The following is a 25,000-nucleotide window of genomic DNA, read 5'->3' on the forward strand; positions in this document are numbered from 1 at the left end:
GGAGTTCCAGGATTTTGACCCAGCGACGATGAAGGAACGGCGATATATTTCCAAGTCGGGATGGTGTGTGACTTGGAGGGGAACGTGCAGGTGGTGTTGTTCCCATGTGCCTGTTGCCCTTGTCCTTCTAGGTGGTAGAGGTCGCGGGTTTGGGAGGTGCTGTCGAAGAAGCCTTGGCAAGTTGCTGCAGTGCATCCTGTGGATGGCACATACTGCAGCCACGGTGCGCTGGTGGTGAAGGGAGTGAATGTTTAGGTTGGTGGATGGGGTGCCAATCAAGTGGGCTGCTTTGTCCTGGATGGTGTCGAGCTTCTTGTGTTGTTGGAGCTGCACTCATCCAGGCAATGACCTCGGCCCTACCGTCTCGCGTAGCCACACGTGCAACTAGAAGGGAACATTCAAGAAATATCTCTAGTCGGGTATGTGTTATACAATTTTATCCATTTAAATAACTGTGGGCTCCTTCACCCTTAAATCGTGAACCCAACTGGTTCATTAATGTCCTTTAGGGAAAGAAACCTGCCGTCCTTCACTGTCCTGGCCTATATGTGACTCCAGTCCCACGCCAATGTGGTTGACTCTTAACTGCCTCTGTAATGGAGTAGCAAGTCACTCAGTTGTACCAAAAAATCCACCACAACTGGAGTGGTTCAAGAAGGTGGCCTACCACCCCTTCTCAGGACAACTACGGATGGGCAGTAAATGCATCCCGAGAATGAAAACAAATTATATATTATTTTCCATGCAAACAGCAATGAACTGGGGGCTTCATATTCTATCAACTGTTCTCCTCTAATAATAAGTAGATTTTTAGTACTCATGAGATGCTATTGGTAGAATTATACTTGTTACTTCATTAGGTGCCTCTCTGTTGGGTCAAATGACCTTTCCAGTTTCTTGTGTTCTCCTAAACTTGACACTGGCAGTATCTGGGTGCAGGATTTGGTGATTGCACTGGGGCATGGCAGGCGAAACGCCACTTTCCAATGCGTGCGCCAGTAACCTACTTTCTGAAGGGATGTAATGATGTCTCTGATTTACAGCTCACTCAGTAGGTTTGTTTACTGTTGGATATTTCTTCCAAATACACACAAGCTGTCTCACAACTGGTTCTAACTGGTTGTACTTGAAGCATATGAATAGCCTATTTTAGCAGCTAAATGAAACATAACAATCCTGGAACATAGTGACCTCCAGTCTCTCCTTTACACAATTGCACCAATATCATTACAGGACTGAACAGCATTGTCCCTCATTTGCATTTTTCAAGGCTTTTTTATTCCTGTAACCATGCTTATACATAATTTTTAAAAAAGAGAAAGAACTTGCATTTATATAGCACCTTTCACAACCTCAGAACATCACAAAGCACTTGATAGCCAATGAAGTACTTTTGAAGCGTAGCCACTGTTGTAATGTAGGAAACGCGGCAGCCAATTTGCGCACAGCAAGATCCCACAAACAGCAATGTGATAATGACCAGATAATCTGTTTTTAGGTGTCGATTGAGAGAGAAATATTGGTCCAGGACGCCGGGGAGAAATCTCCTGCTCTTCTTCGAAATAGTGCCATGTCTTTTACAACCACCTGAGGGCAGACGGGTGCCCTCAGGTTTAACGTCTCATCTGAAAGATGGCACCTTCGATAGTGCAGCACTCCCTCAGTGCTGCACTGGGAGTGTCAGTCTAGATTTTGTACTCTGATCTCTGGAGTGAGACTTGAACCCACGACCTTCTGTCTCGGAGGCGAGAGTGGTACCCACTGAGCCACGGCTGACACCTATATTAGGCTGCTTGCCTTCCTGTAGGAAAGTGTCCAGCCTCCATGTGGTGTCTCATCCAATGACATGAATGAGGTTGGGATGGGGGAGGAGGAATAGCAGATGCTGGGCAGTGCTTGATGTGGTAGGCCCCTCCGCAATTTATGTCTGTATATAGCAGACCCTTCGCCTACTGCTGGAGTGATCGATGTGGAGGGGCTGGGATGATTATATGGGCTATGGGAACCTTGACGTGTCCAGCCTTTCCTCGATTGCTGAGGGGGATCCATGGGGCTCAGTCCTCCTGGTTACTCACTCACTCTTTGTTTTTTTCTTTGCTGTTTCCTCCTTTGCCTAGGAGGTTGGTTCAGAAGGAAAGGCTGGACTTCTCATGTCCTCCTGCTTCTCAGATGTGGCACTGATTTCCATGTTAAACGATAGAGCCATGGAACTATTTGCCTTGCCACTACAGAAGATTCTTTGTTCAGAAGTGAGTAGTTCATATGCAAATATAGTGCCACAGATGGCAGTACTACCTGGTGCAAAGTATGTCAAGAGACTTTACCAGGCAGCAAGGCCCGATTAAAATAGACTTGTATCAGACCAAGGCCACAAATGGGAATTTCTCAGATAATTCAAGAAGCTAAGGCCTAGAGGGAGCCAAATATGATTGTGACATTCAGCAGGTGAGGAAATTATTTGTACAGGAACACACACTACCTTGAGTAAGTCCTGTTCAGATCGGTTTGAACCTTTGACCTGGAATATACAAATTCCACTCCGTGCCATTTTCAGGGGACAAAGTGCAGCCAAACATTTATGGAAAGCTCCTTGTACTTCCCAAAGGGACGCTGCTGCTCCTGGTGGGGGTGGGCAGCTCGTCACATCCATTGGGAGTTCTTGGGGAAATTAACTTGACATTCTGCTGCTTCTCGTCCAGCTTCTGGTGCTTGTTTACAACAGTGATCACACAGCTTGTGATGTGAAGGTTAGTTACAAGGACCACTGGCTAGATAAAGCTTAACTAGAATACCACATCACTTATGGACTGGGTTACCATGGGGAAGGTGGCGTTCAAGCTGTTGCAATTCAAGGCTGCTTTAACCACCACTCCTGTGACCTTTAGAAAAGCTACATTCTGTTGCACGCTAGGAAATACAGTACAACAACAACTACTTGCATTTATATAGCGCCTTTAACGTTGTAAAATGGCCCAAGGTGCTTCACAGGAGCGATTATCAAACAAAATTTGACACCAAGCCACATGAAGAGATATTAGGACAGGTAACTAAAGGCTTGGTCAAAGAGGTAGGTTTTAAGGAGGAGAGGAGTGGAGAGGCAGAGGGGTTTAGGGAATTCTATAGCTTCGGGCCTAGGCAGCTGAAGGCTAGTACCACGTGACATTGTGCCGGACTGTTAAAATGACTTTGGATCTTTTTGTGAGATTGTGCAGTGCCTGTACAGGATGCTTCGGCCAACTTCGTGTTTGATATTTTATATAATCTACATCTCCTCTTACTTTCTCCATTGTTTATAGGCTCTTTTCCCTTCTGCCACCTGCCGAAGGGTAGCTCTCTGCTGATGACATACTGCAACCAGCCACTAGGAGGTGCTCTGTGTTGAGTAGGAACCTCCCGAGCCCTCATACCATGTTTATCTTTCCCTCTTATTTCCCCTTCACTCCATCCTGAGGAGCACCTAGTTATTGTCCTGCCATCTTCCTTCCCCCTTTCCCACAAAGCTATTGGGCTCAGCTGTGAAGAATGTCCTCTTGGATATGGTACTGGAGACAGCCTGTGCCCATGAAAACATGTCCCAGCACAAGTCGGAGCCTTGGAAGGGGGTGGGTGGGGCAATAATGGAAGTACTGGAAGCTGATTCAGCTAAAGGGGATTTGCCATTCCACCTTATCCACCACTTCCTTTACCCACTCTTCAATACATAACCCTCCAACCATTGATTCCACAGATTACTTTTAGTAAATAGCTCTAGCTACATGTGGCTAATTGGGAATCCAGATGTGTCTAATTGCATTTCTGGTTTAGTAAGTAAAAATTGAGGACTAGACACAGTCGTTGTGCATATGATCTCAATGCTTGTAATCGCACGGCTTGTGCATGTGAACTTTAACCTTTTTGTGCGTTTGTTGGTAAAATGGTAAGATGAAACGCAGAGTGTGAGTGTTTTTTGATCATTGTGACTGCTTTACTTCTGTGGTTACTGAATGGCAGCAGATGTTTAAGTAAATATACACATGTGAAGTACATTTACCTGCATTTTGAGTGTGTGCGAGGCGTTTTCTACTAAAATGAACACATGTGGCTAAAACGGTGACGTTGTAGCCGCACCTGTGGCTAGTCAGCGATTTTGACTGGACGACGCTGCTATAAATGGAACATTGCCCACCTACACATTCAGTATATGAAAGGATTCTTATTGTTTCCTGTGTCTCTGCAGCCAATGACTGCCCGTCTACAAGAGAGCTCGAAATTACTGATTTACAAACAGCTCCCTGAATAAATGCAAAAATGTAGTACTTCCACCTCCCCCGCTGATTACAGCCTCGAGACTCCGTCTTTTCCTTTTATTAAAGGTCTTAGTCTAATATCTGTCTACATCCAGATTCACCTGTTTGAACACAACTTTCGATTCAAATTCATGGAGTTTTCCATCTTTTGAGAGGACGAGTAGCAATTAAAATTCAGTCCAGGTGAACTCTTGGAACAGAATGAAAGATTGTTCTGCATTTCCCCACATTTGGGAGCTGATTCAATTCAATAAAAATGGAGAATCTTGGGGTGATTGCAGGGCTGCACTGGTTAACGGTGCTATACGTAGGACTTACAAATTCTAATTCATTGAAAATTAAACCTTGTGCTTTTTCAGAGCCAGTCAGAGCATGTTACAGGAGTGCATCACACGACTGACTGGGCTACAAAACAAAACTCCTTGAAGAGCGCGAATGGATCTGTAGTCGCTCCCTCCCCTTTCAGTAGGTTGGAACTAAGGATGGGCAACTAGATTAAAGGTCCAGCCCCATAGCTTCTGTCTTTAGTCTCGGTATCTGTCCTTCCTTCTGCTGTTCTGTACTTCGGCTTGTCAGTAGTTGCTTAAATTATGCAAGTTGATGGAATGTCAGGAACGCAAACTCCTCAACAAAGCTCATATATTTTCAGGCATAGACCTGCATATGTATTCATTAAATCTGTATTCAGCAGTAGGTTCTGAAGTGGCCTTTAAGCACAGAACACATCACGATTGACTGGTGTTGAGAAGCATGTGATCTGGTTGCTAGGTGCACCCATTCCCAACATCACAAAGCTAATAACATCTGTTTGGAGCAGATGCCCAAGGACACATCGAGTGAAGAGAGGAAACAGATTGGTTTATTATTGTGTGTCAGCCAAACGTAAAACACGAATGCTGGCAACGGTGAAGAACATAAGGACAAGCATGAAGGAAAATGGATCTTGCAAAAAAAATTCTAAGAGTTGTCTACTGGTGGTCAATAGTGAGCAGTGTTGCTAAACTAATGAGTCATTAAGACTCCTTTTGAATCAATTACACCTGTAATGGAGAAAATAAGTTGACTTTAATCTTAATTGTAACCGTCTGAGGCCAGGCCCTGTTTCGAGACAGTTCTGTTTGAATGCCTTGAAGTTACCCCATTATGGGGGGGGGAGGGGAGGAGAGGAAAGTGGCAGCCATGTTGTCCATATTCAAGATGTAGGGACAGAATGCTCCATCTGGGGAATACCAGTAAACTGGACAAATTGCCGGTGAGCTAATAACCCTTGAAGTGCAGATTGTTTTTCAGTGAAAGAATTGACCCCAGCACAGATGACTTCATTGGTGGAATAAACTGAGTTGAACTGTTCCCTGGGAAAACTAATTTTCCTGCTCTTTTTCTCCCCGTGCCCCTCCATTTTGCCTCAAATGGTATTGTTGATACACATGCAGCATTGTCTCAGGTCACCGATTTTTGAATCCTGTTCTAGTTTCTCCATGATTGAGTTGCAATTTGTAACCATTTTTCTTGCCAAGAAAATGAAAATTTGGTCCAAATGGCTGTCTGCAGTTCAAATAAAAGAAAAATACTAAGCAATTTAAAAGTTGTTTTTTGTTCTACGTGGAGAATTCCTCCAAAGGGAGTGGAGAGAGTCAAAACTAGGGCTGGATCTTGAAACCTCATTTATACTTGCTGTATTAAAATGCCTCCAGGGTTTTGGCTGAAATGGGACCAAGACTGTGGCGCATTCCTAAATTGGCATTGGGCAAACCAAAACCGCCGAGTTTCGTGCATTGATTGGGCTGCAGTACAATTCCAAACATTTCTGAGTTGTATTCTCTGCACTGAATCATGGGGTGACAGAACCAGGCAACCGAAAATGCCTCTTAAAATCCTTAACTGGAGCAGTGGGTTGGGCACCATAACTGGGAGGGAAAATCAGGGAGGTCTCCCACGCCTGATTGCTATTTAGTGACCCCTGCTGGAAAGAGCAGGTGTGACTATTCGGGGAGGACAGGAGCATTGTGCTTACCAAAACTTACTGGCAATTGTGGCAGCTATTTTGTGTGCAACAAGATCCCACAAACAGCAGTGAGATGAACAGCTGGTTCATCTGTATTTTGTGGTGGTGGCTGAGGAATGTTGGCCAGGAAAGTGGGAGAACACCATTCAAATAGTGTGACAGGATCTCGTACATCCATCAGAACAGGCAGATGGGGCTTCGGCTTAACATCTCATCAAAAGACGGCACTTTTGACAATCCAGCGCTCCCTCTGTACTGCGCTGAAGTGTCTCCCTCGATTGTGTGCTTGTTCTGGAGTGGGGTGTCACCTCACAACCTTCTGACTTGAGTGATCTTTTTTTTATTCGTTCATGGGATGTGGGTGTCGCTGGCGAGGCCGGCATTTATTGCCCATCCCTAATTGCCCCTTGAGAAGGTGGTGGTGAGCCGCCTTCTTGAACCGCTGCAGTCCGTGTGGTGACGGTTCTCCCACAGTGCTGTTAGGAAGGGAGTTCCAGGATTTTGACCCAGCGACGATGAAGGAACGGTGATATATTTCCAAGTCGAGATGTTGTGTGACTTGGAGGGGAACGTGCAGGTGGTGTTGTTCCCATGTACCTACTGCTCTTGTCTTTCTAGAGGTCGTGGGTTTGGGAGGTGCTGTCGAAGAAGCCTTGGTGAGTTACTGCAGTGCATCCTGTGGATGGTACACACTGCAGCCACAGTGCGCCGGTGGTGAAGGGAGTGAATGTTTAGGTTGGTGGATGGGGTGCCAATCAAGCGGGCTGCTTTGTCCTGGATGGTGTCCTGTGCTACCAACTGAGCCAGTAAGATCCTCTGAGATGGAGGAGAGTTGCTGTTTTGTTTGGGGTGGGGGGGGGGAGAGGGGAAGAACGAGAGAGAAAGAAAAGGTGACATCACCCGAGGTGACTTGCAGGTACTGAGTGATCAGTTCGAGCCTGCATTCCAGAGGGGGTACTGGTGTTTGAGGAGGGGGATAAACTAACTTACTGGTGGATTTTTTTTTTTAACATGCACCGATTTGTTTTGGCGAGAACAAAGGATTAACAAATGATTTGTAGAGTTCTCACGTTTCACACTCCTAGCAGCTGTCTGTGAGAAGCCTTTGAGCAGGGGTGTGTTTAGATGAGAACATTGGGGCCAGACAGTGCTACAAGGTACAGAGGAACCCTGTTACCCAAAAGGCCTGGGAGACCCTGAAGATTCAATGAAATAAAAAGAATATCTCCATTTATCATTCAGTACATCAGTGCTGAGCTATTGTTGATACTTCCAGTGCAATGCCGAGGGAGCGCCGCGCTGGCGGAGGGGCGGTGCCGAGGGAGCGCCGCGCTGGCGGAGGGGCGGTGCCGAGGGAGCGCCGCGCTGGCGGAGGGGCGGTGCCGAGAGAGCGCCGCGCTGGCGGAGGGGCGGTGCCGAGGGAGCGCCGCGCTGGCGGAGGGGCTGTCTTTCGGATGAGACGTTAAACTGAGGACCTGTCTGTCCTCTCAGGCTAAGATCCCTTAGCACTATTTCGAAGAAGAGCAGGGGAGTTCTCCCTGGTGTCACGGCCAGTGTTTATCCCTCAACCAACACCACTAAAAACAGATTGGTCATTATTTCGTTGTTCTTAGAATCTTGCTGTGTGTAAATTGGCTGCTGCATTACAACAGTGACTACACTTCGAAAAGTATTTACTTGGCTGTAAAGTGCTTTGAGACGCCCTGGGGTTGTGAAAGGCGCTATATAAATGCAAGTTATTTTTCTTTTACTTTGGGAGGTTATGGTAATGGAGGGGGGAGCTGGGAAGATAGTGATTGAAGTGCAGTTAGTTTTCCTTCATTTTATACAGCAGGGATGTAGGTAGTCCGAGGGAAGTATTGAGTCTTTTTGAAGTAATAACTGTAATTGACGTTTCCAGTCACGTTCTCGTTCTCGTTCACAGGGTGAGAAATGGAGATGGCTGTCAGTGGGAGCCTAAAGCGAAAATTCGAAGAGGTGGATGGTTCGTCGTTGTGTTCTTCACCCAAGGAATCGGATGATGACATTTCGAGCAGCGATAGTGCAGACAGCTGTGACAGCATCAACTCTCCCACCTCCAGGGAGCTGAGCCGTAAGTGTCGAAAGCACTTAAAGTGACAGGCCTTCATTTTGGAATTGCAACTATGTCACGGAAAAGGAGCGAAAGGATAATTTATTACATGTAACCTTTAGAGGAGAAAGAAAATCGTCCCGCGATGATCTGGGAAAGTGCTGTTAAAGGGGACCAACCCCCCAGTGGTGAAGTTTCTTGTGTTACACTAGGTGCAGGTGTCTCCAATTGATTACTGTCTGCTTCTCACCCGTTCACTGCTCTAATCAGGAAACCATGTGGTCATTGTATTGAGATATTCCGAATGCCATCATTTTTTTTCCCTCCATTTAGGAATGGAGGGGCGTGGTGGAGAGAGTGTGGGAATGGGGGGGGGGTGGAGAGAGTGTGGGAATGGGGGGGGGCGGTGGAGAGAGTGTGGGAATGGGGGCGTGGTGGAGAGAGTGTGGGAATGGGGGGGGGGTGGAGAGAGTGTGGGAATGGGGGGGGGCGGTGGAGAGAGTGTGGGAATGGGGGGGGGCGGTGGAGAGAGTGTGGGAATGGGGGGGGGGTGGAGAGAGTGTGGGAATGGAGGGGGGCGGTGGAGAGAGTGTGGGAATGGGGGGGGGGTGGAGAGAGTGTGGGAATGGGGGGGGGCGGTGGAGAGAGTGTGGGAATGGAGGGGGGCGGTGGAGAGAGTGTGGGAATGGGGGGGGGCGGTGGAGAGAGTGTGGGAATGGAGGGGGGCGGTGGAGAGAGTGTGGGAATGGGGGGGGGCGGTGGAGAGAGTGTGGGAATGGGGGGGGGGTGGAGAGAGTGTGGGAATGGGGGGGGGGTGGAGAGAGTGTGGGAATGGAGGGGGGCGGTGGAGAGAGTGTGGGAATGGAGGGGGGCGGTGGAGAGAGTGTGGGAATGGGGGGGGGGGTGGAGAGAGTGTGGGAATGGAGGGGGGCGGTGGAGAGAGTGTGGGAATGGAGGGGGGCGGTGGAGAGAGTGTGGGAATGGGGGGGGGCGGTGGAGAGAGTGTGGGAATGGGGGGGGGGGGTGGAGAGAGTGTGGGAATGGGGGGGGGGGGTGGAGAGAGTGTGGGAATGGAGGGGGGCGGTGGAGAGAGTGTGGGAATGGAGGGGGGCGGTGGAGAGAGTGTGGGAATGGGGGGGGGGGGGTGGAGAGAGTGTGGGAATGGGGGGGGGGGGTGGAGAGAGTGTGGGAATGGGGGGGGGGGGTGGAGAGAGTGTGGGAATGGGGGGGGGCGGTGGAGAGAGTGTGGGAATGGGGGGGGGCGGTGGAGAGAGTGTGGGAATGGGGGGGGGGTGGAGAGAGTGTGGGAATGGGGGGGGGGTGGAGAGAGTGTGGGAATGGAGGGGGGGGGTGGAGAGAATGTGGGAATGGAGGGGGGTGGAGAGAGTGTGGGAATGGAGGGGGGCGGTGGAGAGAGTGTGGGAACGGGGGGGGGAGCGAGCGTGGGAACGGGGGGGGGTGGAGAGAGTGTGGGAACGGGGGGGGGAGCGAGCGTGGGAACGGGGGGGGGAGCGAGCGTGGGAACGGGGGGGGGAGCGAGCGTGGGAACGGGGGGGGGAGCGAGCGTGGGAACGGGGGGGGAGCGAGCGTGGGAACGGGGGGGGGGAGCGAGCGTGGGAACGGGGGGGGGAGCGAGCGTGGGAACGGGGGGGGGAGCGAGCGTGGGAACGGGGGGGGGAGCGAGCGTGGGAACGGGGGGGGGGAGCGAGCGTGGGAACGGGGGGGGAGCGAGCGTGGGAACGGGGGGGGGGAGCGAGCGTGGGAACGGGGGGGGGGAGCGAGCGTGGGAACGGGGGGGGGGGAGCGAGCGTGGGAACGGGGGGGGGGAGCGAGCGTGGGAACGGGGGGGGAGCGAGCGTGGGAACGGGGGGGGAGCGAGCGTGGGAACGGGGGGGGGGAGCGAGTGAGTGTGAGTTGAACAGGTTTGGTTCAGCCTCAGCGAGTGGCCGGGGAGGGGAATGGAGTCAGTGGTAAGGGAACAGAGTTTGTAGCTCGGACTGAAAATGACTGGTCTTCCTGCTGTTCAGCTGACAGAAGCTGCAACTCATCTAAGACTTGGGACAGGATTTCAACTGTGGAAAAACTGGTGGGTTGGGGGCGGAGGGGCATTGAAAATAGCAACAGTTTCAGACCCACCTCCAACCCGCCCATTTCCGTTTTTCACCAGAGGCGGGACGATGGGTGGGCGACCAACTCACTCCCAGGAGGCGGGTTGGTCACTAAAACCTTTCAAGGAGGCTGCGGGCCTCCATTTATTCAGATTTTGCGATTGCAACTCCTGGGGGAGGGGATTCCCGGGCCTGCTCCTTTACACCGCATGAGAGGAGGCAAGAAGGCCCCAAACTGCAGGTAAGTGCCTTTATAGCACAGCTTGTGGGCTCGGAGGAGCAGGAGCGCTTCCCCCAGGCCCAACAAGCCTACCTGCAGCGACCCCCCCCCTCCACTGGTCTGACTGAGACCAGCCTGTCAGACTGAAAAGCCCCTTCTACTTCCTCATCCACTTACTGCCCCTCAAGTGACATCATCGGCAGGCATGGGGTCAGCTTCCACATGTAGACTGGTGATACTCAGCTCCACTCCTCAGCCGAATCTGTGCTGTTGGACCGCCGTCTGACACCAAGGCCAGGATTTTGACATAAGGACGTCTTTTATTTTTTTTGTCGATTTTCAGTCTTGAGGGAATGGTGTTGGGAGGGAGGGAAACCATTGCTGGCGATGTACTTGCTGCTTTCAGATAAATATGGTAAGGGCAGTCCCAGGACTAAATCTCGCTTCCTTACCAGTCGACTCCTGAGCTCAGTTTCTTTTGTGGGTCCGAGTTTGCTGGGATGAGGGATTTGGATTTAGCAATGTAAACACCGGCAGTCAACTCTTGGACACTGGTCTCCTGGAATTCAATCTGACCGAGTGCCAGTGTGAAAGCAGTTCCTGTTAAGCAAGAGATTTGTGTTGATAATTGAGGGGATAGAAAAAGAAACATTGCATGTAATTGATGTCCTTAGTGTAGTCCCGGAGGGAACTCACTCAACAGTTTTACAGATGGGTGTAATGAAATGTGGCAGAATGAAATCCATGTCGGGATACAGGCCCATTTTTATTTTGTTATGTAAAGAGGTTGAAAGCTGGGTCTGAGTCAGCATTTGTAACAAAAACTACAGAATCAATTTGGGTTCCCAAGCTGTATATTGGCAGCTGTACCCGAGACAATGCACACTCTGTAGGACAGAGCATTTCAATCTCCGTTTACTGTAACCTGGCCAAGGAACACTGACCTACGTCAGGGTCATTCCTTCATGTTGGCAACTCCACAATGAAACTCGGTCTGAATCACTAATCTGTGTTTCTTCCCCTGCTCCTCCCCCCAACAACTCTAGGCCCAGGTAGCAAAATACTAAATCCCACTAATTTTCCAGCACATGAGTTATGATTTACTACAGCATAGCTGGTCTCAGGCAATCTTCCTGTGCCGTGCTTACTATTGTGTTTAGTCAACCTACCACTGATGGAAACATTCGAGCTCAGCCATCCTCTAATGGCTCAAGTGGTACGAGCACACCTGAGCCTGGCAGGTCGGAGATTCTGGTTAGCGTTTAGTTGTTGATCTTAGCAGGGCTGGGGAGGAAGGGTGGCTACAATTGGCCTCGACACCCTTTGGACCAGAGAGGGGAAAAGTACAGCAGGGCTGCTACTCCTGATGGTTATCCTGCTGCAAAGTGCATCAGGTGAGGACAGTATTGGGTCATCTGTGATGCCCCCACGGTTAAATGGCCTGGCTACATTCGAAACATGTAGGCTTACGCATGAAGGATGACCACTTGGATGAGTATCCGGTGGGTGACTGCCATCCATTGGACTGTACCATCGCAAGAGTGAAGACCCTCAGGAGAGGAGTGGGAAATGCACGTTAAACATTAAAGCTTCAGCATTTTTGGACCGCATTTGTGTGACTGGACATCGAAGCCCAGTGAGATGTGGGGATTACAGCTGCTGTTTGACAGATTTTAAATAAATTTAAAAAAAAATCTGAAGCCAATATTTAGCAGACCAGAAAACCTTCCCACCTTCATACAACCTTGACCCTGTTTGACCTTTTTGCTGGGATTTTGTTTTTATTTAATCTTCAAATATGGGAGAATAACGACAGCTTACACAATACTGAAAGTACTTCAATTCCCTACAGAGATATCGACTTGACAACTGATAGGTAGGACAGCTGAAGATGTGACTGGAAGCAAAATGCACCTTTGTGTTGCACTAACTCTTTATACTGCAGCAGCATGTTAGAAGGCAGCGGGGACTATCGGCCTTTCCACAGGTATCAGCTGATTCTAACCAAACTTCAAAATGACGACTTCTTCTCCTGCTATGGTTCCCTATGCAAGAAACTATTTGCAGCTGTACCTGGATTCGAAACCACTGAGCTCCTCAGGCTGTTTTAACTAACCCCCATGTTAAAGGATTAATGGAAGACAACTAATAGGCCCTCAAGTGTTGTCATGTTATCTGCTGTGCTTATTCTCATCTGTAGCGTTATCAAAACTTGGTCCTTTGATAGCCGAGAGGTGGAAGAAAACTGATTGAAGTAAATTAATGTTCAGTATTTTCCAGTTGATGGAACGTCATGCATCACATCCTTACTGGGCTGCTCTGTGAACAGCCAAACCACCTTAAGAAGCAGAAGGGTCTGGCTGCGGCCTAGTTCTCCGTTCGTCCACTGAATATTGCTTTTCACATTGAGTCAAAACCACTTTATCAATGGTAGCACCTGATCGTGAACTTTACCCCCACCCATTTAGTTTGGCACTCAATTGGCCACAAGGATAGCTGGTACACTGAGGAGGCCATTCAGTGTATCATAGTCTGTGCTGGCTCTTTGCTAGACCAATTCAAAACTAATCCCCTGCCCCACCTTCTCCCCACAGCCCTATATCATCTTCTACATGAATAACTAACATTAAACTGGTGAGGTGATGTGTTTGTTTCCTGAATGTGGGAATGTTGGGCATCGTACTCCCATAAACACTGCTTTCCCATTTCAGTGAAAGGCTCTGTTCAGTTTTAACCACATTTCACAGATGATTTCCCTTGGTCAGACACTGTCTGTTTTTCACAAAGGGACAAGCCACTTTATTTTGATGTAATCCTTCCTTAGTGCTTGAAATGATTGATGGACCCTGAAGAACTGGTTGTGCTGACGCTGACCTTTGGGTTCATGGTTGCTATTTGACTGAAAGCTTTTTTCCCTCCATCATTTGGAGAAGTTTAATGGTGGTGGACTTTTAACGATCAGTAACCCGCGTTCTCTTCACAGTAAAATCTACATAACTTTAAGGAGTGATATCACATCGGAGCCTTGAAAGCTCGCCTGGATTTCTGACTCTGCTAATGCTACCCTCACACTTCAATTTAAAAAAAAAGACTTGCATTTATCTAGCGTCTTTCACGATCTCCCAAAGCACTTTACAGCTAATGAAGTACTTTTTTTTTTGAAGTATAGTGACTGTTGTAATGTAGGAAATGCGGCACCCGGTTTGAATCGTGCCGTGGGATCTTTTACATCCGCCTGAGAGGGTAGATGGGGCCTCGGTTTAACCTCTCGTCTGAAAGACGGCACCTCCGACAGTGCTGCACTGGAATGTCAGCCTAGATTTTGTGCTCAAGTCTCTGGAGTGGGACTTGAACCCACAACATTCTGACTCCAAGGCAGGATTGCAACCTACTGAGCCACGGCTGACACTCAATTGTACCAATCGCCTCTTTGGGAACTGAGTAGAGTGAGGGACTAAGCTTGTGTCCGCCCACTCTATGGCACTGAGTTGGTGCTCCAGGGCTCAGGACCTCCTACTTCGATAGTTTGCCTTGTGGAAGTATATCTAAATTCCAAACCTGAAGAGACCTCCACTTGTCTAAACTGCCTTTAATGCCTGTTTAAAAACATTTACAATTAAAACTTTTTTTTAAAAAGACCTCTCCCCTCCCCAATTGACTTTTCTCAGTTGGAAGATCGTTACGCTATAGATATTTACATTGTTGTTGTCAATGGTGTTTCTTATTGAAACCAGCAGGGGGCACACTTGAACAGTATAAGTGGTAGCTCTTGTTTTCTGTGCCCTCCATTTTGCTGTGAAGAGACAAAGTGAGCAAGTTAATCAAAGGGGCAAGTTGTCCTGTGGGAACTCTGACAATGGAGAGACTGGAGAAGCTGGGGTTGTTCTCCTTAGAGCAGAGAAGGTTAAGGGGAGATTTAATAGGGGTTATTATGAGGATTATGAAGGGTTTTGATAGACTAAATAAGGAGAAACTGTTCCCACTGGCAAAAGGGTCGGTAATCAAAGCACACAGATTTAAGATAATTGGCAAAAGAATCAGAGGGGAAATGAGAATTATTTTTACACAGCGAGTTGTGATGATCTGGAATGCACTGCCTGAAAGAGTGGTTGAAGCAGATTCAATAATAACTTTCAAAAGGGAATTGGATAAATACTTGAAGGGGAAAAATTTGCAGGGCAATGGGGAAAGAGCAGGAGAATGGGACTAATTGGATTGCTCTTTCAAAGAGCCGTAGAGGCACGATGGGCTGAATGGCCTCCTTCTGTGCTGTATTATTTTATGACCTCATAACTGAGGTAGAGCAGCTTAAGCAGAGGTCTGGTCAGCTGTTTCCAGCCTCCTAGAGTTTGTTGAAAAATAAATACCCGAACTCAAAACAAAACTTTTGAGTTTAAAAATGGAAGATTAGGCTGCAATAAGTGATCTGTAGGCAAATACTTAACACGCTCAGTGCACACCCTTCAAGTAATGTTCCTGTAAATGAGTGAGTGCTCTGGTCTCTACTTGTTCTGATCGCAATGCCGTGCATGGTTATTGACTACTTTTGAACTCCGTTTCAGCAACTTCAATCCTGAAGAAGCAGAAGCGGCTGAGATCCAAGAACGTTCGCTTTGACCAGGTCACCGTCTACTACTTCACACGCCGCCAAGGGTTCACCAGCGTGCCGAGCCAGGGTGGCAGCTCCCTGGGCATGGCCAGGCGCCACAACTGCGTGCGTAGGTACACGCTGTGCGAGTTTGCGCAGGAGCAGGAGCACCTTCATCGGGAAATGCTCCGCGATCACCTGAAGGAGGAGAAACTCACCGCGCGCAAAATGAAGGTAAAGGTCTTGTCCGTTGGAGGCTGGTGCCAATGGTTGTGGCTGGGTGGGTGTTTCCTTCTCTCACTCTGCGCTGCGTTCCCTCCAATGTATGTTCCATCTGAATAACTTGTTATCCTTTTGAATAGAATGAAAGATGATTACAGGTCACAGGATCAATTCCATACACCATACCTAAATGTAACTTTGGATTAAATGGTGTCTCGCAGCCCCTCTCCCAGAACTCTGAAGGTTCTGTTACCAGATATTCAACAATGTCTAGAAACTGAGTGACTCCAGGCAGCATGACGCCACTGCATTGTCTACCTTCATTATTTGATGTTCAAAGTGTTTTTAAATTGAATGCAAATGCCCTCAAACTCCACCAGCCCCGTCTCCCTTTTTGAGGTGAACTGGGCTTACTTAATGCTAGCAGTCCTATTCCACACTGGGACAAAGAGATGGCCCTCTAATGGAGAATGTTATCATGGTATTGCTGTGGGAGATTGGTTTCCCTTATATCTCAGATATTTTAAGTGCCTTGGCCGACACAGGATGTGTTGAAAATATTTGTGTCTGAAGAGGGCAAAATGGCACTTCTTCATATTACCACTGGCTGTGAATGAGTGGTGAGACTGTGGAATTCACTCCGAGGGTTAGTGGTTGAGGCAGAAACGATATCAACATTCAAGATTAGATTGGATAGGTGGATGAAGGAGAAGGGGGATAAAGAGATACGGGAACAGGACTATTTGCTTGTGTGGAGGGTAAATGCCGGCACATGTTCCTATGAATGAACTGTTCTTCAAAATTACTTGTCACAGTTTAGTCTCCGAAGTACATCCATCTCCAGACCTTTTCCAGAAATGAACTTCGCTGAGATTCAGACCAGGGTGAATCACAACATCCTCCCAAAAATGAAACCCCCCTTTGCACAGCACCTACAGCTCCCATGGGCTCTCAAGGCTCTTCCCTCATTCCCTGTGAGGGGAATGAAAGGCCTCTGTTTTCAACCTTGAAAGGTAGAGTGAGGTGTAAGTGTATGTTGCTGGAGTTCTGACAGGTGATTGGATGCTCACATTTCTGATCCGTGGTTGATTTCACCAGTAAATATGTAAATTAATTTAGGACATGGAGTACTGCAGAAAATCCAGTTATATAATGAGGCTGCAGGTCCAAGCATCAAACAGGAGACTTTTGGATATTTTTCAGTGAGAACTTGGCAGGTCTGCTGCTCATTTTGCCTTGGCCTGATTGTTCTTTTCCATAGTGATGCTATGTGTACTGAACAAAATGTTACAACCGCACGTAGCAGATGGAACATAGAGCTGATCCACTCAGGTCATTTTGTGTAATAGCTGACTTCAAGGAGCTGAACCCATCAGCACATTGTCCCATTACAATGCCTCAATCTCACTTTCTGATGTACTTTCCTATTTCTACATGCTCTGGGTCCCTTTTAAAATGACTGTTACTCTTTGGTGTCCTACAAAGATGGAAGAGCCATTCCCTGTAAGCACCTTGGGAACAAATGAGTAATGGCAGCTTCTCTTTGTAAGGATGTCTGAGACTCCCAGTGTCTGGTAGGATGTTCTGATTGTTCTACATCAGTTAAGGTTCTCCAAATCTTAACAGAACTTTTAAAATCAACACTGTCTCAGATTACCAAATCTTAGTTACCTCACACTCTCTGTTTACTCTTGACACGAGCCCCAAGCCTTACCAATTTCCCTCCATCCCCTCAGAGGAGAAGCCAGGGGAGAACTCCTCTGCTCTTTGAAATAGTGCCATGGGATCTTTTACGTCCAGCTGAGAGGGCGGACGGGGCCTTGGTTTAACGTCTCATCCGAAAGGGGGGAAATAAAGAAGGAAAGGGAAGAGGGGAGAAACTGGGAGCAGTGCTTTGTGGTGGGGGAACATGGAAGGTGCCAGCATGAACTGGGGGAGAGGGGAGGAAGAGAGCCAGCTTGAACTGAGAGGGAGGGGGGTCGGAGGAGAAGAGGGCCAGCTGAATTGGGGTGGGGGGGGGGGGGGAGAATGTCAGTTTGAATGATGTGGAGGAGGGGAATTGAATAAAAGTACCAGCTTGAACTGGGAGGGTGGCGGGAGGAGTGCGTCTGTGTAAATAGACTGGGGAGCTGGTGTGGGTACAGTGCCTGGTCTGTGGTGCGGACGGAGGGGGTGGAGTGAGTGTCGAGAGAATTTTGGGGGAAATTATGGTTTGGCTGGTCTGTTGAAAACTCAAATGCCACTTTGTTTTTCTTGGGTTTTTATGAAGAGTAAAAATTGATCAATTGTGTAGTTTAAAAAAAAGGTTTAAAATTAACTAGGATGTGTCACTTTCAATGTAATAAATTCACACCCCCACCCTTAGAAATGTACCAGCACTTGTGTGCATAGTGAGGCAGCATTTAGACCTGGTGTGCACATTATAAATTAATCGCTTACAACCCTGACTGGAGGTCAGAGCCTTGATGTACAATTTTTGTGATTAGAAGAAAGAAGAATTCCAGCTTTTTTTCGGTTATACAGGGAGAAAGAAGCTTTAAGATGTAAAGAAAAATAATTCATTCCAAAATGGTAAATAGCAAGTAGTTTTCAATAAAATTCAGCAAATGTAAAAGAAAATGCAATGCCCATGTTCATTGTGGACCCTAAAATACTGGAGGATGCACCAGATAGTGTCAGAAACCTGTATTTTCCAGGGAGAGCTTTCCTGCAGACTCCCTTGGAAAATAAATTTAGTGCTTTCGACATTTGTATTTCCCCCTTCAGCCTGTTGTGTACTTTTGTGTTTCTCCCCCCCAATACTAGTGAGGGAATGTTGTGTATACTTAGAGCTTATGGTACAAGTCAGTGTAACTACTTGTTCTCACATGTCATGGGTTTACAGTCGAGGCTGTTCTTGAGTTGTCAGCTTTTTGGGGGCTGGGTCAGCTTTTTTTGATGCAGTCAGTCAGCTTTTGCTCGGTCTCTTGGTTGCTGTGGATATATTAAGGTTTCCAATAAATTTCCATCGGCAAAGAAAACATCCAAACCTGATGCATTCATCCCACCTCCTGCCAGGTTTGTGCTTTTTTGACTTAACAAAAAAGTGGCAACCTTTATATCAACGAGACTAATCAAATACTGCGCTGGGATGGGTCTCGAGGGCATTTGATCGTAAGCCAAAGCAAGTTCAACTTGGTGCGGATCACTGATGAAACCACATTTGGAATGTGTGTGATTTGGTAAACCCCTGGCTTCGAGCAATAGGAATGATTCAGGCACTTGTATTTCAAAGTTGTAAGAAGTTCAAAACTGAGCTGGTTTTCATTAAAGGAAAAAACATGGGGGTTGCTGTGGGGAAGGAGGGTTCTGATGCAGCTCTTAATGATGAGGGGCACAGATGATGCAGATGGAAACAGGTTATTTAATGTAAACAGCGAGTGCAGGCCCAGAGGACCCCAGCTACAACATTCTTCATTCCCAAATGAAACTGCAGATTAGAAGAATCTTTTTTTCCCCTTTTGAGTAGTGAAAATGTGGAACCGAATCCCAGCAGAAGTCATTGAGGATTTTTCGATTTAATCCCTTCAAAAGGAGCTAGTTAGGAATGAGAGTGAAGATTGAAGGGATAAGCAGAGACTGACATACCTTGGAACATGATGCTTTCTATACAGATGGGACCATGGAAAAGACTGGCCAAATTTGAGTAATGGAGGTACAAGTGTGCTGGATACTGTGGAGTATCAACCATCATAGGGGGTCGAGGACCACGCGCCCTCTAACTCTAGGCTTTCCTTTAAGGACCCCTGGCTGTCTTTATGCTTCATGCATAACAACATTCTAATAACTTAAAGAAAACAAAATCTAATATGTAACATGTCTTGTGTGTAGTACACTTCCTGTAAAACCTGCCTAGTCACACTTTCCTCATCACATACTCCCAATTGACCATGGGTAACACCACAGAAGATGCGGGTGTGTAATTTGTTCTATCCATCTACATATGCCCTGTAATTCATTTCTTGTGATGTTGTTTAAAGTTGCAAGCCCCATTGTTATCTGCTCACCAGTGCAGCTTGCATGTTACAAACCCCTCCCCCAGCCAAGACCACGAAAGGTGTCCGTCCACACTTCATCCGTTTCATTGCAATATTGTAACAGTTGCAGAGAAGCTCAGCCCATGTGTTACTATGCTCTTTGGGTGCAGTCCATTGTGAATCACTTGCATAACCCATTGGCCTTGCACTTAAGTCGACAGTCTTTGGTCAAAGGTTACAGCATTGCATCATCCCTTGAGTAATTGTCTTTTTCTGTTGATTGTTGCTTCCTGCAGACGGTTTAGTGATTAGGCTGACAATGGCAAAAAGATGACTACTTCACTAATCTGACTGAAAATTGCAGTCAGTGCTCAGTTTTCATTGGAAAATTCTGAAATGCTTATTCAGCAGTTTATGGAGATGTTGAATAAACCTCTTTTTGTGTGTGGGGGTGTGTGTGTGTGTGCCTTTTCTCGCAGACTTTTGTTTTATAAGCATTTTGTAATAAGCATTGTAACTTCACCTCTGCCTTCCTGCTTTCCATCCTAAACTTGAATGAGATGGATGGAGTCATTTTGATTTTGGAGGCCTGAATGATTGCAGACTCAAAGATGGAGGCCTGAAGTCTCATGGTGCACTGTGCACATCCCTAGGTGATGTAGGTAGAACTTCTTCCTGCCCCTTCCTCACCAGTGGATTCATTGTGAGACCTCTCAATGATACTAATATCTGCCGACAGGGGGGGCGCCCTGAATAGAGAGGGCCAGGTCTCTATCACTTCTCCACGCTTTTACCGGAGATTTGAGTCCTCACCCATTCTGTCTAGTGGCCTATCCCAAGAATGATCAAACCTCTCTCCTAGAAAGTAGCACAGTTCAGTTCTTGATGAGGTTTCAAACCTGGGTTCTGTGGTTGGGAATCTAGTGCTGCAGCAGTACAGTTACCGATACCTCAGCAATTAGTTCAGTGAATTTGCTTGGTAATGGATGCCATAGCATGCGTTATGGGCACAGTGGGCAGTGCAGAACGATGTGAAAGGGCTGGTGGAGGTCCTGCACCAGTACATATAATGGTGTGGGTCTTGGTATTTGTACTGCAGATACCTGACTATAAACCATTCTAATCTTTTCTCGACAGTTAACCAAGAACGGTACAGTTGAGTCGGAGGAAGCCAATGTACTCACCATTGATGACGTTTCTGACGATGACATTGATGTGGACAGTATTGAGGTAGATGACTATTTCTTTTTACAACCACTACCCACAAAAAGGCGAAGAGCTTTATTACGTGCATCGGGCGTCAACAGGATTGATACAGAGGAAAAACATGAACTGCGAGCCATTCGCTCGTCCAGGGAAGAATGCGGGTGCGACTGTAGGTTTTACTGTGATCCTGAAGTGTGCCCCTGTAGCAAAGCGGGAATCAAATGCCAGGTAAGGTCAAAGTTTATGGCCAATAGAAATGACTATTATACAACTCCAGGAGATCCATTCAGCTTGTGTTTTATGTAAACCTTTGTGTTGAGAAGATTATAATATGGCTGATACTGATTGTCCAAATAATAAATTCTTAGAGTACAGCACAAATTTAAATTCTCTGTCTGGAAGGGGAACTCGGTGGCTGCACATTGTTTAACACCTGTGTTCACTTAATCATTAGCAGAACAAAAATCCCTTTGGTTGTGCTAATATTTGGGGTGTACCCCTTAAATAATACTTCCACAGTGGAATTGCTTGTCTTCTGTGGAATTCTCGCCCCATTCTCCTTTGCAGCAATCAAAATTTTGATTTGTCTCCTCTCCTGAAGACACCGGGTGTGAAATTGACACCTCCAAAACGGACCAAACTCGACAGAAAGGAAAATCTGGTATGGTGTAAAGCAGGCTGCCGATTGGCTATCAGTTTTGTGGTCCTGGCGGTGACCAGTTTCACTCTCGCTGGGCTACAGTTCTGGTATCTTGGGCAGCAGGCTCATTTCTCTTCTGTGAGCGTAGACAGTGAGTGTTGGCAGCGTTTTTCACCATGCCAGGGCATTACAACGGAGTCTGATCCTCATCTCATCTGACGTCCATGCATTTGTGTTTTCCAGCAGGGCCCACTGAATAGTGATCAGGAGCCCTGTCCTCCCCTCTATGGCCTGGGAACACAATAGGCAATTGTAGAGTCTCCACTGCTATTGTGCTAACTTAGCACAGATCAAGGATATAATAAAACTTCTAATAAATTCTACAAGATAAGAATTTAACTGCGAGCAACAATTATTGAAAAGAATTGGCTTTTGTAAACTGGAGGTTTAGTCTCCTCTCGTCAGGCCTCGCTTACAGTGAAAACTTTTCTCTCATTTTTAAATCTCCAGTATCAGCACCAGGCAGTTTATTTGGTTGCATGAAAAGAAAAAGGAACATGGGTTCAATTCTGGCTTCACATCTGACCAGGGGCAGTCTGAATGGGATTCCTGTGCAGGTCTCAAGTAATTTCTAAGCAGCCCCTCACTATATACTGAGGCCATATAGCCACCAGAGTGGCAGTGTTGGCAACTCTGGGCTTTGCTGTCTGGTAAACATGGTCTAAACACCGTCCATTTACACTGCCTGCTGTCTCGAGTGAAAGTTGAGTAGCTCTGGTCTAGTCTCTGATGCTTGGAGTACAATTAGACAAAGTACCTCCAGCTATGAACCAGGTTTCAGTGGTCCTTGTTCATACTTCCAGTCTTGATCAGGACAGGCCCAACTTTAACCCTGTGTGATGGTTGTTAGCACACTGCCGCCAATAATGAATTTTAATCACCAGCTCTGCGTTGGATTGTGGACAAGCTATGGTCCTTCAGTAGTGAATGTTCTCACAAGTTGACCTGATGCTTTGGAGACGCTGTTGGCTACACTTTCGCTGTCTTCTGAAGGGAGTTCACATCTGGTCAGGGAAAGTGACTTCAGAAGTAACGCACTTGAGGGTTTTAAAGCTGATTTTTTTTTAAGACTTGAGCTGCATGGGTTAGAGGTAATGTTGCTTCATTAAGTACATCAGGTTGTTATCTGCACTCCAGTAAGCAGACTTCTTTAAATGGTTAAACATTAAAACCAGTTATAGGAATAGTGCAGGTCTCCTCATAAATGTGTTGAATATTGCTGCTTGCAGCTAATCATGTAAAAGAAATGAGAGTGTGAGAGGCCATAGGAAATGTTCAGTTTGTCTCATTCTTTGTACAACTATTTTTAAAGCAGGTCCTTAGGCATGACACTAACTCCCACAACCCTTCAAATACAGGTGTTAACCCAATACCTTCATTCCCTCCTTCCTATATTGAACATAGGACAACACGAGCATTATGTTAAATGACCACAAAAGCTTGACCCTTCGACTAGAGCTTCTTGTCTAAGCCCCAGCACAGCTAATTGAATAACTTTGCAACTATGGGACATTTCTCTTCCTGGCAGGTGGTAGCTGGATGACCTCCAGCAGTAACACATCCATGGGCACCCAAAGTTGGTACTGCCCTTCCAACTGTAACACTGATCTAAATATCCACATGGCTGCTCAGCCACTGTAGGATTTGAGGAGAACCCAGAGTAATGTACAGAAATCCTGTGCATTCCTTCTATCCTGGAGGATACGATCCTCGATTAAATGTCCCTTCTCCGAACCCTGCTGGAACCCCCAACTTCTGGAACTCGGGAGTGGTGGTGAATGGAGTGACCAGTTGCTCCATGTTTAACTATATTGCTAGGCAACATGTGAGGTAACTCCCGCCGGTAACACCGCTCCCGCTGGCTGCTGGTAACATCTCCCATTGTAAGTTATCCAAATGACCATGAGTAGTGCAGATAATTGTAGTCCATGGCCTGGTCCCCCACGTTGAGGCAGGCTATCTGTTCTGGTAGGGTGATGGCAAACCGATTATAACAAGTCACAATGTTGTCCTCTGGACTATACTAACATCAATCTCTTCTCTTTAAGGTGGATAGGATGTCCTTTCCCTGTGGGTGCTCCAAAGATGGCTGCGCCAACGCGGCAGGCCGAATTGAATTTAACCCTATCCGCGTACGGACTCATTACTTGCACACTATCATGAAGCTGGAACTGGAAAACAAACAGCAGGACCATCACCAGCAGCCATCACCTGCTGTCTCCCACTGCTCCAATGATGGACACACGGAGGTACAGGACTACCAGGAATTTACTGCAGAAAATTATGACTTGGAGAATGAAACTGCGGTTATGCACTTACAGTCTGCTGAGGAGATGGACAGAAAAAAGGAGGAAGAGGATGATTTAACCAGTTCTAGTGTAACCATGGATACCAGTGTAGAAAGCCTAGAAGTCTGTATATTAGGAGATCCAGTGGCTGGACCTGATGAGGCCTGTGAAGGCCTAGCAACACCTGTTGTGATCCAAGCAGAAGTGACTCCTGTTTCTCCCGTGTTGTGTTTTGCTGACAGTACTGTTCAGGATAACTCGACGCCTGAGGAACAGACATATTTAAGCAACTCCACAGTGTTATATTATCAAATAGACCAGAGCTGTGCTGTAGATATGAACTGCAGTGATAGGGAGGTCAATTATGTGGAAGCAGGATTAGAATCCAATTACACGAAGGAAAATACTGTAGAAAATTTAATTGCTGCTACCAATAGCTCCTTGGCACCTTACGTGCCTGTCACAGAGCACTTTTCTGAAAACACAGGGACCTCTAAATATTGTGATGTACAATTTCCCTCAATAGAAGATGGCGATTCTTCAGTAAATGATGGTACTAATGTGTACACTGAAAATCCTAAGCAGGAGTTCCAGTTGCATTCAAGGCTTCAAGATGGCTGCCCCGGGGCCTCTGATGGTGACCTTTGTGTGCCTGAGCCGACTGTAGAGAATGTGTGTTCCCAGTCTGAAGGCCAGAGGTCCCCAGAGGGAGCCCCTGCAGTAAACCCAGTAACTATGTAATGCATTTCTGCAGCTAGTTTGCACAATTGCCTGTAGCTTTTTGCTGATTAAATGTCTATTTATTTAGGTTGTTTTTGTAGTAAAACACAAAAATTACAAAAAAAAAATCTTGTAGCTGAAGACTGAAGTTAGGGCTGAAAAAAGGTGAAAGATTTATACGATCTGAGGGGGAAAAAAAAGTCACATCTTTCTGGCTATGGACCTACCTGATGGAGGAAATAATTTTAGGCCACAACAGCTTAATTTCTAGTTTTTGGGGCAGAATCAATATTAACATTTTGGCCTTTTTAAAAAAAAACTAAACGTTTTAATCTTTTTAAAACTACAACTGCCCCTTTGTTGCATAGCCATGTGCACAACAGAGCAGCGGTTAACTTCTGTGGAGGGAATACTTCAGACTCCATTTTGTGTTAGTATTTCAAAGCCATTAACCCTGACTCCACCAGCTTTCCTCCATCAGTGCAATCTCTAGTATTCCTGTGGTATTACATACCCTGTGTAGGCTGTGGCCTCAGATAGAGCCTGCATTGTTCTAGGCTCCGAGGCTGG

The 25,000-nt window shown here is 46.9% G+C and overlaps 1 protein-coding gene across 2 annotated transcripts in view; it reads left to right on the plus strand.

The window, feature by feature from the left end:
* LOC137307175 (cysteine/serine-rich nuclear protein 2-like) overlaps nt 1–24,517 on the plus strand; it is a 45,871-nt gene extending 21,354 nt beyond the window's left edge. The window contains exons 2-5 of one of the 2 annotated variants that reach the window (XM_067976534.1): nt 8,216–8,383; nt 15,253–15,512; nt 20,654–20,950; nt 23,471–24,517. In XM_067976534.1, coding sequence (XP_067832635.1) covers nt 8,224–8,383; nt 15,253–15,512; nt 20,654–20,950; nt 23,471–24,451 — 1,698 coding nt within the window. In that variant the 5' untranslated portion in view covers nt 8,216–8,223 and the 3' untranslated portion in view covers nt 24,452–24,517. The remainder of the gene's footprint in view (nt 1–8,215; nt 8,384–15,252; nt 15,513–20,653; nt 20,951–23,470) is intronic. The other variant, XM_067976535.1, reaches the window with a different exon arrangement.
* Nucleotides 24,518–25,000: the final 483 nt, after the last annotated feature.

The sequence above is a fragment of the Heptranchias perlo genome, chromosome X (assembly GCF_035084215.1).
Source record: "Heptranchias perlo isolate sHepPer1 chromosome X, sHepPer1.hap1, whole genome shotgun sequence".
Taxonomy (NCBI): domain Eukaryota; kingdom Metazoa; phylum Chordata; class Chondrichthyes; order Hexanchiformes; family Hexanchidae; genus Heptranchias; species Heptranchias perlo.